The sequence below is a fragment of the Coptis chinensis genome, chromosome 1 (assembly GCF_015680905.1).
Source record: "Coptis chinensis isolate HL-2020 chromosome 1, ASM1568090v1, whole genome shotgun sequence".
NCBI lineage: Eukaryota > Viridiplantae > Streptophyta > Magnoliopsida > Ranunculales > Ranunculaceae > Coptis > Coptis chinensis.
In genome coordinates this window covers 55,549,697-55,566,771 of record NC_141456.1, presented here as the reverse complement: position 1 = coordinate 55,566,771, position 17,075 = coordinate 55,549,697, and the positions used below count along the sequence as shown (strand labels likewise).

At 40.0% G+C, this 17,075-nt stretch overlaps 1 protein-coding gene across 1 annotated transcript; it reads left to right on the top strand.

Annotated features, from left to right (window-relative positions):
* Positions 1-15,950: 15,950 nt before the first annotated feature.
* LOC147524610 (uncharacterized) lies at positions 15,951-16,670 on the top strand. The gene has a single exon (XM_086575472.1). It carries the CDS (start codon positions 15,951-15,953, stop codon positions 16,668-16,670), a length of 720 nt encoding a protein of 239 aa, XP_086431598.1.
* The last annotated feature ends 405 nt before the right edge of the window (positions 16,671-17,075 follow it).

Genomic DNA, 17,075 nt, shown 5'->3' with positions numbered 1-17,075 from the left:
CTCTTCCACTAGATGAAAAGTTACACCATATCATAGAGGAAGATAGAATAGACACTATGTACCCCCGTTTTTCTTCTAATACAGGTTGAGGTCAACCATAACCTCTAGATTATTAAAAAAAAAAAAAAAAAAATCTTCATCAAGCTTCATCAAACTCCTCTAATAGAGGTTTAGCTAGAAGTCATTAGACTATCATTAATAGAAGAATAAGAAGAAGACATAATGAAGAACAATAACTTGACTTTTATTAATCTAATGGAGGCTACAAACTAAACTAATGTATGATCCCCTTTTATATACCCTAATGTTACATCTCTCCAGTCCTTGGTTTCATGATGAAGATTAGAAATCATCGCCATTTGAATTGATCAGCTAAACCCTTTTGGGTTGCCTACGTACCCTCGAGCCCTTCTCAGAGGATCAAGTTGTGTCGTAGTTCTCCTTTCCCTCTCTTTTTTCCTCTCTCCCACTCTCTCTCTCCTCTCCTCTTTATCATTCCTTTTCTCTTTCTAACTTCCTCTATTTTCTAATTCATTCATCTCCCTTTCATCCTGTGTCCACTACCTCTCCATGTGTCGCTTCGGTCTTGCGGCAGTTAAGGTTCCACGGACCTGATATACTGTAGTATGTTCTTTCTTTACTATTTTGCATTCGGTCCACTTGCCACATATAACCTCTCATGTCACGAATATGACCACTATAGATGCCCCCTCTCGGGTCCGTCGATAAAGACTGTAGGCCCGAGAAGACCTTGACCTCTCATGTATTCGTACTTGAATTCCCTAACCTGCACAGTACCATAGGACTTGGTCAAAACTTTTGGTTCAAGTGCAGATTTGAACCCCATTCCCTCATATGGCGGATTGACTAACCAACCACTAGTGCTAGCAGCTTGTTACTGTGGGGACTGAACCCACTACCATTCTGCACAGGCTCATCCCACTACCATTCTGCGATGGGTCTCTTCCCCTTCGCACTTACTTATGGAACTCGATATCACATCCACAAAGGGCCTCATCCCCTTCTCCCCGACTCTTTGTGGTCACCTGTGAAGCTTGAGGGGCAACTTAGTTTACCCCCACTTTGATTCGGACGTATAGTCCGCGAAAGGCTCATCCCTCCCGCTGTCTTTGGTCAGCTGTGAAGCTTGATGGGGCAGCTCAATTTGCCCCCATGTTTAATTCGGACGTATAGTCTGCGAAGGGCTCATCCCTCCCGCTGTCTTTGGTCAGCTGTGAAGCTTGATGAGGCAGCTCAATTTCCCCATGTTTGATTCGGACGTATAGTCTACGAAGGGCTCATCCCCCCGCTGTCTTTGGTGGTCACCGTGAAATGATGGGGCAGCCCAGTTTGCCCCATGTTTAATTCGGACGATAGTCTGAAGGGGCTCATCCCCCGCTGTCTTTGGTCAGTTGTGAAGCTTGATGGGGCAGCTCAATTTCCCCCATGTTTGATTCGGACGTATAGTCTACGAAAGGCTCATCATCCGGCTTTGGTCAGGCCTATGAAGCTTGATAGGGCATCTCAGTTTACCCCCATGTTTGATTCGGACTTATAGTCTACGAAGGGCTCATCCCCCGCTGGCATGGACATGTTGAGGGCATCTCAGTTTGCCCCAAAGTTGAATATGGAGATGTTGGGGGCATCTCAGATTGCCCCAAGGTTGAATATGGAGATGTTGGGGGCAGCTCAGTTTGCCCCCAAGTTGAATTCGGACCTCATCGTCCACGAAGGGCTCATCCCTTCCACTGCCTTAGAGATCTTTCTCTTTCTCTGTAACCTGAAACTTTCATATTTGAGTTTCGCACACATAACACGTGAGTTTTAACAAAGAACATTAATTCAGCATAAGTATTTGCATACAAATATATTGGCGATCATATGCTCCAAACAGTGTCCGTCTTACTCTAAGGTGTTCAACCACGTTTCTCATTCATGGTTCACGACCTCTCAGAGCGAATAGGTTCACGGAAAACCACGCGGTCTGGGGATAATCCCAATCTGTCCCCATATACATCTCTGCCAAGGCAGGGGGCAAGGCTTGCTTGCCCCTAGGTTTGATTTGGACACGAGGGTCCGCGGATGGCTCATCCCACCCGCTCTCAATGGATAGCGCGAAGTGTATCTGGAGACAGCTCTGCCTGCCCCCCAGTCTTAGAACTTAGACAAAGAAAACAAATATGCTTATCCCATCTTGGACAACACAAGGCATTCAACATATGATGAATTTCGCATCCTAGCAGTTAAAAGGTAACATTAACATATACCAAACTACTCATGTTCTCTTCTTGGAAAAATACTAACAGTGACGACTCATAGCATAAAACAATTTGTGGGTCCAAAGATATTAACCAGTAAACTACTAGCTCTTAAACATCCTAGGAAGCTACTAGCTCATGTTCATGGTATATTACAGCAAGAAATACGTACCTTCTCCACGCATATTTCGTCAAACATTTCTTATCCACATATTTTTGTTTTGAAGCTAAGTTGGCAAAGCAGAGTATCAATGCCAATATTGCTCGAATTCATGCAATTGGTTGAAGAGATTGTAGTGCCCAAGTAATAATGGAAAAATATGTGGATAGACCTATTTGTATAATGCGTACAAAACATAGTTAATAATTAGATAACAAATGAACTTAGCTGTATGTAGTTTTCATATCCCGGCTAGCGATGGTAGAATGTTGCCTCTTGTAGCTTTACGTTGCCTCTTGTAGCTTTTGGATTATGGTCTGAAACCTTACCCCAAAAGCGGAAGTACTAATATACTAAACTTACCATTGTCAAACTAAAGAATCTGTTCTAGCTCACAAAAAGAAATGCCTAGGATGGAAATATAACACTAATGACAACACTATAAGTGTGAGTGAGACACGTCTTTCCATTTTACCATCAGTAGGTTCAACAGCAGTAAGGACATGAGTGGGGACAAAATGTTCATTGTAATGCAAACAAGGTTCATGGAAAAACATTCACTGATGTACTCACCACCTTGGACCATAAAGTTCATATCACTGAAGGTGTTATCGAAGTTCTGCTCAAGGAAAATATAGCCTTTGAACTCTTTCGCAAATTTTACACAATCATCGCTTTCTTAATCCACCAATTAACGTACCATGAACACCTATGGCTCTATCATCTTTTACGCTATTAACAACATCCCATGACTTCCTCTTAAACTTAGAAGGCCCCTCTAGCCAGTCCTAACTTGAAATAAAATTTCCACGACTTGAGTTTGTGATTCCAATGTAAAATATTAGTTACAAAGTTTGTACTAAGCTAAAACAATATCTCACAATATCGTCTGTAATGGTTTCGAGTTGCAAAGAAACGGAAACAACAATGAAAGAATTGAACAATCAGAATGTTACCTCGCAAAGGGTTGTATTTCTCTACTTCTTTACTGAAAACATGAAGAACATAACACAAGAAACCTTAAGATATGATCAGCATTAGCCAAATTGCTCCTAGCACCAGATTGACTCCACAATTCTAGTAAAATGGCCATTAGCCCCTATGCTCGCAGAACCAGATTGAGCTTTTCATAGCAAATCACATCTGAAAATGTAGTTCTCGGTTATCACTTCTCTCCCTCGTCAACTGTCTCGACCCTTTCCAATACCTGCAAAGCTTCACTTGAACTAAACAAATCATTATGGTTAAGTAAATAAAGATACAAAAGGACTCCACCAATTACGACAACTATTTCCCCATACCAAAGAGGTGTAGAGTAAAGTTAATAAAAATCCATAAAAAAGCAAAATAGAAACAACATAGTTGGAAAATCTCGGATCTAATGTTATCCATTCGTGTTTCTTGGAACAAAATATGTCGACTATAAAGATTTTCATCTCTTTGCCAAAGTTTTACAAGTAAGAGATGGCCTGGGCTTTGAGAGATTTCCATTAATGGGCGATTTTGAATTGTAGAAAGCATTTTCATTTGATGTTCATTGTCGCAATCTACGACTGGAATTTAAATAACGTGGGATTCTTTCAGTTGTTCCATTGTGAGAAACTAGGAGATTCAAATGAGTAAAGAATAGAAATTGTAAAAGGAATGAAGTGAGCAAGAGAAAGAGAGAGCAATTAACGAGTGGAGTCAATTATTCTTCGTTCCCCATAGACGGTGCCATTATATGATCCCCTTTTATATACACTAATCTTACATCTCTCCACTCCTCAGTTTCATGCTGAAGATGAGAAATCATCGCCATTTGAAATGATCACCTGAACCCTTTTGAGTTGCCTACGTACCCTCGAGCCCTTCTCAGAGGATCAAGTTATGTCGTAGTTCTCCTTTCCCTCTCTATTTTCCTCTCTCCCACTCTCTCTCTCCTCTCCTCTTTATCACTCCTTTTCTCTTTCTAACTTCCTCTCTTTTCTGGTTCGTTCATCTCCCTTTCATCCTATGCCCACTACCTCTCCATGTGTCGCTTCGGTCTTGTGGCAGTTAGGGTTCCGTGGACCTGATATACTGCAGTATATTATTTCTTTACTATTTCGCATCCGGTCCACTTGCCACATATAACCTCTCATGCCACGAATATGACCACTACAATTAATTAACTAAAACTAAACTAAACTACAAAGAGAGAGAGAGAGAAAACCCTAAATTATATTAAACTAAAGTGGGAGTAGCCAAATTTTGTTTTAGCCTAAACCCTCTTTATATAGGAGATGGTTAGATTACAATTTCGTGCATGGGCTTCGGAGCCATGTTTTGGGCCATGAAATCAAGCCCAAAACCTAATTATATATGTCCAAAAAGGGTATCTCTGCATGTAATTATTTCAACACCCTTTTCGACCACCTTTACTACTCTAGATGGGTAAATACATAGACCATTAGAAAGCTCTTTCTGAGCCGGTCATTTTGACATATAATAGGCCAAATTTCAAGGTCTGAGTCCAAAGATACGGCCTCTGGAAGTTATGTTGACTTTTCTGATCTATTTCTACCCGCGTTGACTTTGACTTTTCAGCTTTGACCGAGCTTTAAAAAGGCTTTTTCTCCTTGAATCTTGGCCTTTAATTATAAAACTTCTTACCAGCCAACCTTTGCTCCTTTATCTCGTAAAAGTGACATGTTACTTCACATATTCGACTCCAATGCCTGAAATACATAAATGCACGTAAACATTACTAACTCATATTTATTATACACATATTTGGTCTAAATGTAATGATATTAAGGGGTTAAAACTACAATTTTGGGCTTGTATCACCTACACTGGGTATGACTTAACAATCCCCAGTTCAGATGATAATATCCTAGCTGAATCCCCAGTTCAGATGATAACATCCTAGCTGAATCCCCAAATACCCATCCAGACCCTTGGGAGCCATGCTCCGGATGGCTACTATTTGTGGATGGATCTTCAAATGACAGAGGCACAATAGTTGGAGATATATTAGTTACTCCTAACAACATACGACTAGAGAAATCCATCCAGTTTGGTTGGAATGCCTCTAACAATGAAGTAGAGTATGAGGCAACACTTGCTGGCATCACACCTTACCATTTTTCATGACTCACAACTGGTAGTGTTTCAAGTTGATGGAGGTTACAAGGCTAGGGATGAAAGAATGGCTAAATACCTAGAACTGGTTAAGGGTCTTCAGAACAAGTTTGAGAATATTCAGTTTTATCAGCTGCCTCATTCAGAAAATCGACATGCAGATGCTTTGGCATATGTTACCTTAATGTTGGGCAACAACGAGTCTCGCTCTATACCTATAGAGTTCCAGAACAAACCTAGCATCCAAGCACCCAAGCACCCACTATTATAACAGTTTGTGTTATTCTAGCCACCACACTAAACTAGATGGATCCATACAAGTCTTACCTCAAGGACGGGGCAGTCCCAAAGGATAAGAACTCAGCAAGGCATTTGCTTGCAAAGGTACCAAGATTCACCCTCATTGGAGATGATCTTTGCAAGAATTCCTTCCTGGGACCTCATCTCCGATGTCGCTCCCCAAACTTTGCTGAATAGGTCATGCGAGAAGTTCACCAAGGAATTTGTGGAAACCACGATTGGGGCAGAACACTTGCTCTCAAGATCCTAAGGCAAGGGTACTTTTGGCCTTACATGGAAAAAGATGCACAAGTTTTTGCCCGCAAATGTGAAAAGTGTTAGTGGCATGCTTTACTTATCCACGCTCCAGTGACAGAGCTGCACCCATTAGCTTGCCCATGGCCATTTGTACAGTGAGGAACTGATATTATGGGACCCTTGCCACTCGCTCCCGGTAATGTCAAATTCTTACTAGTCGCGATGGACTACTTCACCAAGTGGATAGAAGCAGTTCTCCTCATCTTCATTCAAGAACAAGACGTCAGAAAGTTCATTTGGAACAACATTGTCTGTAGGTTTGGCATACCCAAAGTCATCATCTCAGATAATGGGCAATAGTTCGCTGGTGGACTGGTCGCTGAACTCTGTGAAGATTTACATATCACCCATCTTTTCTCACTCCAAGGTATCCACAAGGTAATTGTTAGGCTGAGGCCTCCAATAGGGTTATTTTGGATAACATGAAGTGCAAATTAGATAACGCAAAGGGTTTATGGGTCGAGGAACTACCTAAGGTCCTATGGGCATACCGAACTACACCCAGATGATCGACTGGTGAGTCCCCATTTTCACTGACCTACGAAACTGAAGCTGTCATACCTCCCGAACTGATAGCTCCCATTCAGAAGTCGGACGTTGTGTGCACCCTGGACAAAAAGGAATTGTTATGTAGAGAAATTGATCTTCTGGATGAAAAGTGAGAAGGCGCCCCATTGCACTTGGCTGCCAACCAGCAGAGTCAGAAAATATCATACGACAAGAGGGTCCAAATTTGAGTTTTCATATCTAGCGATTTGGTTATGCGTGAGATCCCAGAGCATAATGGCAAGCTTGGGCCCAACTAGGAAGGACTATACATCATCGACAAGGTAGGCCGAATTGGTTTTTACTATTTACTTACTATTGAAGGAGACGTTCTTGTCAAACCAATGGAACGCAAAGCACAGTCGCAAGTACTATCAGTAAATTATTATTTCATGCTTCTTTATTCAGTCTTTATTCTCTAGTTATCTATAAAGTTCCTCACCTTGTAATTGAATTTATTCCTTGTGTCATCTCTTTATTTATTATCCAAAATAGACTAAGCCTTTAGGGAATTATCTTCTCACTATCTGTTCAAGAATATTGTATGCTAATTTACTTTGGAACCAATGATACTAAGTTTGGGGAAGCTAAACTGTATGCCAGTTCCTTTCTCATCCCCATGCAGCCTGAACTGTACGCCAGTTCTTTCAGACTGAGATTATCCTCAATGGGTTAAGCTTTTAGGGAATCTAACCACACTAACTGTTTAGTAAAATGTATGCCAGTTTGACTTGGAACTAGAGATAGTGTTCTTAGGAGCCCGAAATGTATGCCAGTTCCTTGCGCACTCCTATCATCACAAATGGGGGTTGCTGGGAAGATCTAGGTTGGATCCAGATCTTAGCACGCAATCATTGGACTGGAATTATATCGGCATGATTGCGCTGAGGAAACTCCCCCACTGTTGTTCTGGTGATAACCTATTTATTTTTTAAATAGACAGGATCTATCATTATTAAACATAGTGTTGTCCTCAAGGCGGCCAGTTACCTTCGCATACACACATGGCTCCTCTGTGACGCTATTTCTCTATAACGATCAAACTTTCAGTTACGGTTAAACTTGGACGGCTCCCCTGGTATCCTGATCAGATTCTGGTTATGCCTCATTTTAAACTGTTTAGCCTATTAGGGTAACATATTATTGTTCCAAATGAACTTTAGGGGCATCAGGGGTAGAATATGCATAGTAGTTCATGTCATTATATGCTATATAACGTAGAATGTTTTAAATGCATGCATAAACTAGAAGAGTTTAATGTAGAGATCAGTAAGTAAATAGTATATGAGCAACATAACTCAATATTACAGACCCATAGAAAAATTATTTCAAAATAAATGTTTTCTAAATTATACACTGAATAGCTAAGTATTTACTTAGCCTGTTTAGCAGGGGTAGAATTGAACTTCGGTTCAGCAACAATACTTACTGCTGCACCAGCATCAAGAACTCCCAGACCACTTTCAGGAACTGACTGTGTGGTTGGACTGGATGGGATGGTTGAAGGCTGAATAGAACATTCACCTGGAATGAGCACAGGCAAAAAAAAAAGTGAACGGAAGGTATGTCATCATCGGTGTCTTCATCAGAAGATAAGGAGGCATTAGGCATAAGTTTATTCTGAATCACTGAGATAGTGGTATTTAGGTCAAGAAATAATATGAAAAGGTTGGTCACCCGCCCTTAATCATCCACCTGAGAAACATACCCAGTAGGTTCAATTGCCTCCTCAAACTTAACTTGTCTAGCTACAATGAAGGAGCATTCAAAAACATCAATTCAAGTATTCTCAGAGCAAAATGAATAGCATTCTCAGTTGACCTCTTCTTTACCTTTGGAACACCTTGGAATAAAACTCAGAGGTCTCTGCCAAGAGATCACCATCCTTCCTTTCATAATGTAGACGCTTCTCCTTGAGAGCCATCTCATAGTCTGTCAGGACTTCATTTGCATGAGTAATGGCTTAGCCAAGGGTTCTCATCTTAGTATTCCTACGGTGAAGCTCCCCCTAGACTTGGTCATGCTTTGCTTTCAGAGTGGTGAATTGGGAACGCAGTTCCAAGAATTTCACTTTCCAAGAAGCAGCCTCGGCAGCTGCCTTTTGGGCTTTGTCTAGAGAGTTTTGGAGGTTGGCAATCATCTCTCTCATGATCCTGAAACCAGCGTCTGACTTATTCTCTCTGGCCAAAAGTTGGCCTACCTGGGTTTACAGTTTCTCAGCAGCCTATCTTGCCCAGTTCAACTCGGCTATGGCCATGTCATCGACATCTCTACTAGCTGAGGCCACAAAGATTGGTTCTTTCATAGTGAAGAAGTTATTCACTAACTGAAAAAGAATATAGAATATGTAAGTAACACAATGAGAGAAATAGAAGATTGTACAGAGAAAAAATTCTTACCTTGGCAAGATAAATGGCATATCTGTGAACTGACAGATCCAGACTACCAGCCATATTGGCTTTAGCTTTATCAATAGGAAGTTGTGCAGCTTCCAGAACTCCTAGCACGATATCAATATCATTAACTGAGTGTTTGTTGGTAATGGGAAGCTCATCAGTTTGGCCCCAAAGACTCATCTCCACGATCATCTCCCTTTCAGGAGAATCTGGAGATTGCAGCGAGCAGGGAATGTTATTACTCACCCTCTTCCTATCTCCAAATCGAGGAGGGGGGAGAGCAATAGTTATAGCAGTTGTCTCAGCGACGGCTTTCCCCTTCGGTCATCAGGGAAGGAAGGATCAATAGTTAAAGGTACATAGTCACCAGCCTGTTCAGAACCTATGCGAAGGTCTGAGAACTGGTAGGGGTGCAACTACTTTCTCAAAAGACTTACTAGAATGGGGAATAGTCACGGGAACCTTGAAAAGTGTTTCTTCATCTACAGATAGAGGGTAAAATTTCATTCTCTTACCTGGTAGGGCAACATCAGAAGGAAGAGCAGGATCATCTCTCTTCAACTTTGAATGATTGGATGCACGTACTTCCCTCTTAAAATTGCTGATAACCCGTATAAACTCAACTAGATTTCTCTAACCTATTCTTACGTTATCAATTATTTATTTCCTACTATCACATGTATATTCATGCAATAAATAGAGTACGGAATCGTTCCACTCTTAACTCTATAGACATAAACGAATTCAACTAATCAAACACAAGGAAACAATGGTAAGAGCAATATTTATAGATGTGAATTTATACTATGAAAATAAATATATGAATTTAACTTATACTAATTTAATTAAAGCAGTTGAATATGACTTAAATAAAAAATGGAGAAGAATAGAGAAGGAATTAGGGAGATTTGAAATCCACCTTGATTAATCCCTAATATGCTAGTACAGAGTTGTTGCAACCCTAATATTTATATTTTCACATAAAGATTAGGTATTTTTATTCTTAATTATTCATGGCATCTCTACCAACTAATAATTAGCATGTGAGGCAATTGAAACCTATTCTCATGGTGAAATTACTACCTTCTAGAGTGGAATATCTTACTACAACTATTCTATACTAACATATCAAGTCTTTATCAAAGCATTAATGAAACTCCTCTAGTGGAGGTTTAGATATGAATCATGAGACTATCATAAACATAATAATAAGTAGAAGAAGACATAATGAAAAACTACTCTATTAAAGATAACTTGACTTTAAATAATAGCGGCTAGGCTAAAAACGGTTTAAAACTAAAGAAGAAAACTAATTTATTATCTAATGGGAAAGATAAAGAGAGAGAACCCTAATTTATAACTAAACTAAAGAGGGGAGTAGCCAAGTTTTGCTTAGCCTTAACCCTCTTTATATAGGAGAGGGTTAGGTTACAATTTTGTACATGGGCTTTGGAGTTGTGTTTTAGGCAACTAAATCAAGCCCAAAACCTAATTATTTAAGTCCAAAAAGGGCTTCTCTGCGTTAATTTACTACAACACCATTTTCGTTCACTTTTATTGCTTTGATTGGGTAAAGGCTTAGACCATTAGAAATCTCTACTCGAGTCGGTTGTTTTGACATATAATAGGCCCAATTATGAGGTCTGAGTCCAAAGATAGGGCCAACAGAAGTTCTGTTGACTTTTCTGCTCTTTTTCTACCCGCGTTGACTTTGACTTTCAGCTTTGACTAGGCTTTAAAAAGGCTTTTTCTCCTTGAAACTTGGGCTTTAATTATATAACTTCTTAGCAACCAATCTTTGCTCCTTTCTCTTGCAAAAGTGAAATATTTCTTCACATATTTGACTCTATGACCTGGAATACACAAAAGTACATAAATAATATTAACTCTTATTTATTATAAACATAATTGGTCTAAATGTAATATTATTAAGCGGGTTAAAACAACAGTTTTGGGCTCTTATCAAACCACCCCCAAACAACATTTTGCTTTTTTATTACAACCACCCCCAAACTTCATCTATATTACAACGACTAAGAAATAAAAATTACGGTTTCCTTTTTTATTCTTAGATATCTATACATCTCACTAGCAATGAATACAGAATAATCAATTGGAAACCTAAGCTAATAGATGAATAAAAATCAATCATATACGGATAAACATATATATAATGAACTATGCTATGAAATGCAATAACAGGTCTGTTTATGAATCTTTGGAATAGCGTCCTTAAGTAGGTCCTTACATATATGTCAAGACAAAAGCACTCTGATTTGGAGTTTCAATGATCTTTTTTCTCTAATGGGGACACTCTTTAGGGCGACCAGTAGCAATGTTACTTAGGTTGTTAGAGTGATCCAGTGCACCTCTTTATTTCCTAGTTTAGTAAAATTTGATAGGATTAGGTTTCCTACCTGGAACAGCCGCATTTTTCTTTCCTTTCCTGGTTAATCCTCCATTGATCAAAGTGCGAGTTCAAGGAAGCAAACAAACACTATGCGCCTATACAAACTAGAGAATCCCACACCACCAGGTGAGATAATCTTGCACCAACAAACATAGGAAACTCCAACATCTGAAGCAGAGAAAGATGGGAATCCAAGTAACAGAGTTACATTTGCAGATAAGGTGCGTGGAGAACAGCCCCACCAACTTAACACTGCGGACATACCTATCCCTGAAATGAAAGGTAACATTCCCTCTATAAGATTTCCAAAAAAACCATGGAAAGGGGATTGCTTCATTGTAAATTTTGCTTGATAGGAAGAATTGATTTGAAGAAGATAAAGCTTGAAGAGGTGAAAAGAATAGCTCAAGCTCAATGGAAACCGAAAGGAGATTGGAAAATAGTCCCTTTAGGGAAAGGGTTCTTCATGATCCACCTTACATGTGAAGAAGACTTGCGAAATATTTGTGGTGGTGGGCCTTGGAAATTTGGAGATTAGGTCCTCCGACTTTCAAAATGGACACCTGACTTTGATACATTGGTGCAAAAATCTTCAAAAGCGGTGGCCTGGGTTAAAATCCTAAAACTAGGACAACAATAATGGGATTATGAAATTTTAGTGTCTATAGCAAGGGGGCTTGGAAATCCAGTCGGTGTGGACAAGCATACTTTGAGCAGAGAATATGGCTATTTTGCATAGGTTCTAGTGGAAATTGACCTTGTAAGCTCTATCCCGGAAAAAATATGTGTGGAGGAGGATGCAGGCAAATCTTTTCTCTAGGAAGTAGTAGTGGGAAAATTTCCAAAAGTTTGCCCACACTGCAAAATTGTAGGGCATCTTATGGCTGAATGTAAGGTGAGGGGAAAAACTCGAGAAGGAGAAAATACTGACATGAACACTGTGGCTAAACCGACAGAACACACCGGTAAGGCAGTAGAAGACACAATGCCTCTGACAAGACAGCAAAAAAAAGAGAAGAAATAAGAAGACCAACAAAAATGGCCCTCAAGAAACAATTGGAGTAAGTGGAGCCAAGGACACTCAGGGGACTCCTATTGAGGATCAAGAACAGGGAGACATTTTCCACAATTTAACATCTTAACTGGAAGAATCTACCAACCTCACAGACATTATAGAGGCACAAGAACTAATTGTTGCTCCTACAACCTCTATCCAGTATCCTGGGATTCACAGAACAAGAGGGATGACAAGGATTTCTAGGGAGGCAGAAAATACGGTCAATCAAGTGATTGTATATGATCAATCAAAGGAACAAGCTGATGGTATCTCCAATGAAGGAGAGCACGCTGAATGTGAGATCAGGTGGACTAAGGTGAGCCAGAATTTACAGATTATGGTTGTGGCAGTGAATGAGCCCATTGCTTCTTTACAGTCACCAAAGAATACTTTTAGAGTTCTTAATGAAGCTAACTCATTGCTGGAATCCACCAATTGGGCAGATATGGCTGAGGAGGAAGAAGAAATGGGAAAAAATGGGCATGAGGAAGAATGGCAGATTCAAAAAAAGAAGACAAACAAGTTCAAGTGGATGGAGTAGAAGCTCTCACCCCATCCACAAAGGCCAGAATGGCTTCTAAATTGCATCAATGAATATAGGCTTTTGGAATATAAAGGGAGTGAAGAAAGAAAAAGCAATCACTTACCTGAAGAAGATCATAGTTAGTCATAAATTGGACATCTTATGTCTGGCAGAACCATTAACTCTACCACCTATTAGGACCCCAGAGTTTCTTTGTAAGTTGGGCTTCGAAGAGGATATTGTTCATAATAATATTCCCAATAGAACAGGGAATTTATAGGTTTTTTGGAGGAATGGAATAACCATGAATATAGTGAACTTGTCTCATCAACAAATCACTATTAAAACTGGGGGACTGCATATTTCGTCGAATCATGCCAGATCACCATATGTCCAGATAAGAGTACTATGGGAGGAATTGTCACTGCTGGGTTTAACTACTGAAGCTTGGGTTATGGGAGGAGACTTCAATGCAGTGACTTCCACTGCAGAAAGAAAATGGGGCAGGCTTCCTTATCGGACGGCAGGAAATGAATTTGTGAACTTCATAAATGCGAATGCACTTCTGGACTCTACGAATCTTGGCTTCAATTTTTCATGGTCAAATAGAAGACATGGGAATAGTAGAATGTTACAGAAACTAGATAGAATTTTAGTAAATAAAAAATGGTTGGATGCAGCAACAGGGTGGAGGAGTAGGATTTTACAAAGAAGATTTTATGATCACTCCCCCATAATAGGATGGTTCACCTCCATTCCTAAGCCACACAACATCCCTTTCAGATTCAAGACGCACTGGATCAAGCATGAGAGCCTCAAAGTATTAGTGAAAAAGAGTTGGGATGAACCTCTAGAGGATATACCAATTAGAAAAACCATGAAAAAGCTCAAAAGGTTGAAGGAAACTTTGAAAATTTGGAGTTGGGAGACTTTTGGGGATTTAAGAAATAAGAAATAGTGGGTAGCAGAGGAATTGGAACTGATTCAGAAAGAACAGGAAGAGGATCCTTTTAATAATAACTTTCAAGAAAGAGAGCTGAACAAAGAGCAGGAATTGAACAATCTTCTAGATATCGAAGCATCACAATGGAGGCAAAAATCCAGGGCTAGTGACGCCTTCGAGGGAGACAAAAATACAACATATTTTCATGCCCTTTATAAGCTGAGATTGAACAAAGCTTTGATTCTTGAGATTCAGAAAAGCGACGAATTGTTCTTAACCAACAAGAATACATTAAGTAACACATTGTCTCTACTTTCGAAGCTAAGTACATGCCACAAGAAGTCGTCCCTAATGCTGAACTAGTGGAGTTAATCCCCAAGCTTGTGACAGATGTGGACAATGACCAAATCTCATCTATTCCTTCCTTCGAGGAGGTCAAAGAGGCAGTGTTTAACATGGATCCCAGCTGGTCACCAGGTCCGGATGGGTTCCAAGGAATATTTTTCCATACATATTGGGATATTGTGGGATGGAAGGTCAATAGAGCTATTATCTCCTTCTTCAAGGATAATAAACTTATGTAGGGTTTGAACTCTAACTTTCTAGTGCTCCTACCAAAGGTAACACAAGCTAAAATGGTAAATCACTATAGACCTGTTTGTCCTAGTAATTTCTTGTTCAAAATTATAACAAAAATCTTATCTCTTAGGATTAAACTAATGGAAAACAAGTTGATTAGCAGTGAACAACTAGGTTTCATCAAAGGCAGAAACAACTTTACAGGCATCTGTCTAGCATCAAAAATGATGAATGAACTTGATCACAAAAGAAAGGGTGGCAACATAGGGCTTAAGTTGGATATTGCACAAGCTTTTGATACTCTTAGCTGGGAGTTCCTTATACAGGTGATGCAGAGATTTGGTTTCTCCAAAACATGGTGTGATTGGATTGAGACAATTATTCGCAATGCAAAAATCTCGGTTATGATAAATGGGAAATTGTGTGGTTTCTTTCGACAGGAAGGGGGTTGAGACAAAGGGATACCTTGTCGCCATTTCTTTTTGATTTAGCAGAAGATGTGTTAAGCAGAGGAATAAACCACCTGTTCCAAGTAGGTAGTGTGAAGCACATGGTGACTCTCGGTGATACTCCTTGCCCTACGCATCTGTTATTTGCAGACGACCTCTTTCTTTTTGCAAATGGCGACATCAGAGGTCTTTGAAAACTGAAGTTAGGCCTTAACTTCTATCAAAAGGCAGTAGGACAATTTTTTAACACATAAAAAAGTAAGATTTTTCTTAGCAGCATGACTCCTATGAAGAAAAGGAGAGTAGATGAGTTATTTGATATTAAAGAAGGAGAACTACCTGAGCAATATTTTGGGGTACCACTTTTCAATGGAAGAGTGAACAGTAGATCCACGCAATCACTAATGGATAGAATCAAAAGGAAAGCTTCCGGGTGGGCAGGTAGAATGTAGTTCTTTTAGGGGAGAGTAATCATGGCCCAAGCGATCTTATCAAGCATGCCAATCCATAATATGGTGGTGTACAAATGGTCCAAGAAAAGTATCAAAGAAGGAGAGGCTGCTATCCGCAACTTCATTTGGTCAAAAGATCCCACCAAGATAAAATTTGTTACTCTTAAGTGGGAGAATGTATGTAAGCCAAAAGACGAAGGGTGTCTAGGCATTCACAAGTTGGAAGAGATAAACAAAGCACTCTTTCTGAAGCTTGCATGGGTTTTTCTGAGTAGGAATGATGACTGGAGTAGATTTATGAACAGGAAATTATGAAAAAGAGATGGCAGTGTTCTTACATATCACAAGCCCTCATTTGTTTGGCCTGGAATTAGAGGTGCGCTTCATGATACAAAGTCGTACATAGGATGGATAGATCATAGGTCAAGGACACAAAGTAGACCTCTGGAGAGACAACTGGGATGGAAAATCAGTCATGGAACTATTACCACAAGTAAACTGGTATGGGTACAAGGCGACGATAACTGACGTGATTGAAGATAACAAATGGAATTTTCCTGCTTCTGTCTCTGAAATGTTTGGTCATCTAGGAATTAATTTAACTGACATCCCGCAACCTAGTGGGGAAGAAGATTTTAGAATTTGGAAGCCAGAGTCTGATGGGCTTTTCTCAGTCCAGTCAGCTTATGAAACAATCAGGAGAAAGAAGAATAAAATATTATGGAGTAGGAAGATCTGGAAAGCCCACATACACCCCAGAACTGCCTGCATAGCTTGGAAGCTTATACAAAAAGTTGTGCCAACTGATGATCGTGTGAAAAAGGTTGGGGTACAGTTGGCTTCTCGATGCCATTTGTGCCATCAAGAGGAAGAATCCATACAACATCTTCTATGGGATTGCACCAAAGTTCGAGAGGTTTGGACTTGGGCAGCACAAATGTTTGAAGTAACCCTCTCAGAGTTTAGCTTCATGGCACTGCTGAAGGCGACAGAAAATAGCAGCCCCATCATTCAAGAGCTGTGGAATGTAGCTACAGTACACATCATGGTTCAAGTATGGAAGACTAGAAACAGAGAGAACTTCGAGGACAACCCCATTCACATGGGCATCATGAAGTTAGAGATTCTAAGGGGCGTGAAAGTCTCGAGTTTGTTCTCACATGAAAGGAAGCAAAATGACATGAAAGAGTTTTGAATTCTAAAAAGGCTCGATATACAAGCAAAGAGTGCTTCAGCCCAAAAAATACATGAGGTACATTAGGTGGCTCCTCAGGGGAATGTCATAAAGTGCAACACGGATGGTTTAGCCTAAGGAACTCCATGTAGAGGAGGCTGTGATTATTTGCAAAAACAAATAATTAGCAGTAGTGGGAGTTCTTGCAGCAGGACTAGGCCAAGTTACCAGTTTTGAGGCAAAATGCATTGCATTGTATTGGCAGTCGAGAAAGCTGGGGAAATGAATTGGAATAACATTTGGATTGAAGCTGCTATTAAGGCCATCAATAGCAATGCTATACCATGGGTGTTTAGAGCAAGATGGAAGCGAGCGATTACACTTCTACAGCACTGGAAAGTAACCCATACTTGGAGAGAATGTAAT

Bases quoted from the DNA above. Each gene is read 5' to 3' on its own strand.
- LOC147524610 (XM_086575472.1), top strand. From the start codon at position 15,951: ATGGAACTATTACCACAAGTAAACTGGTATGGGTACAAGGCGACGATA.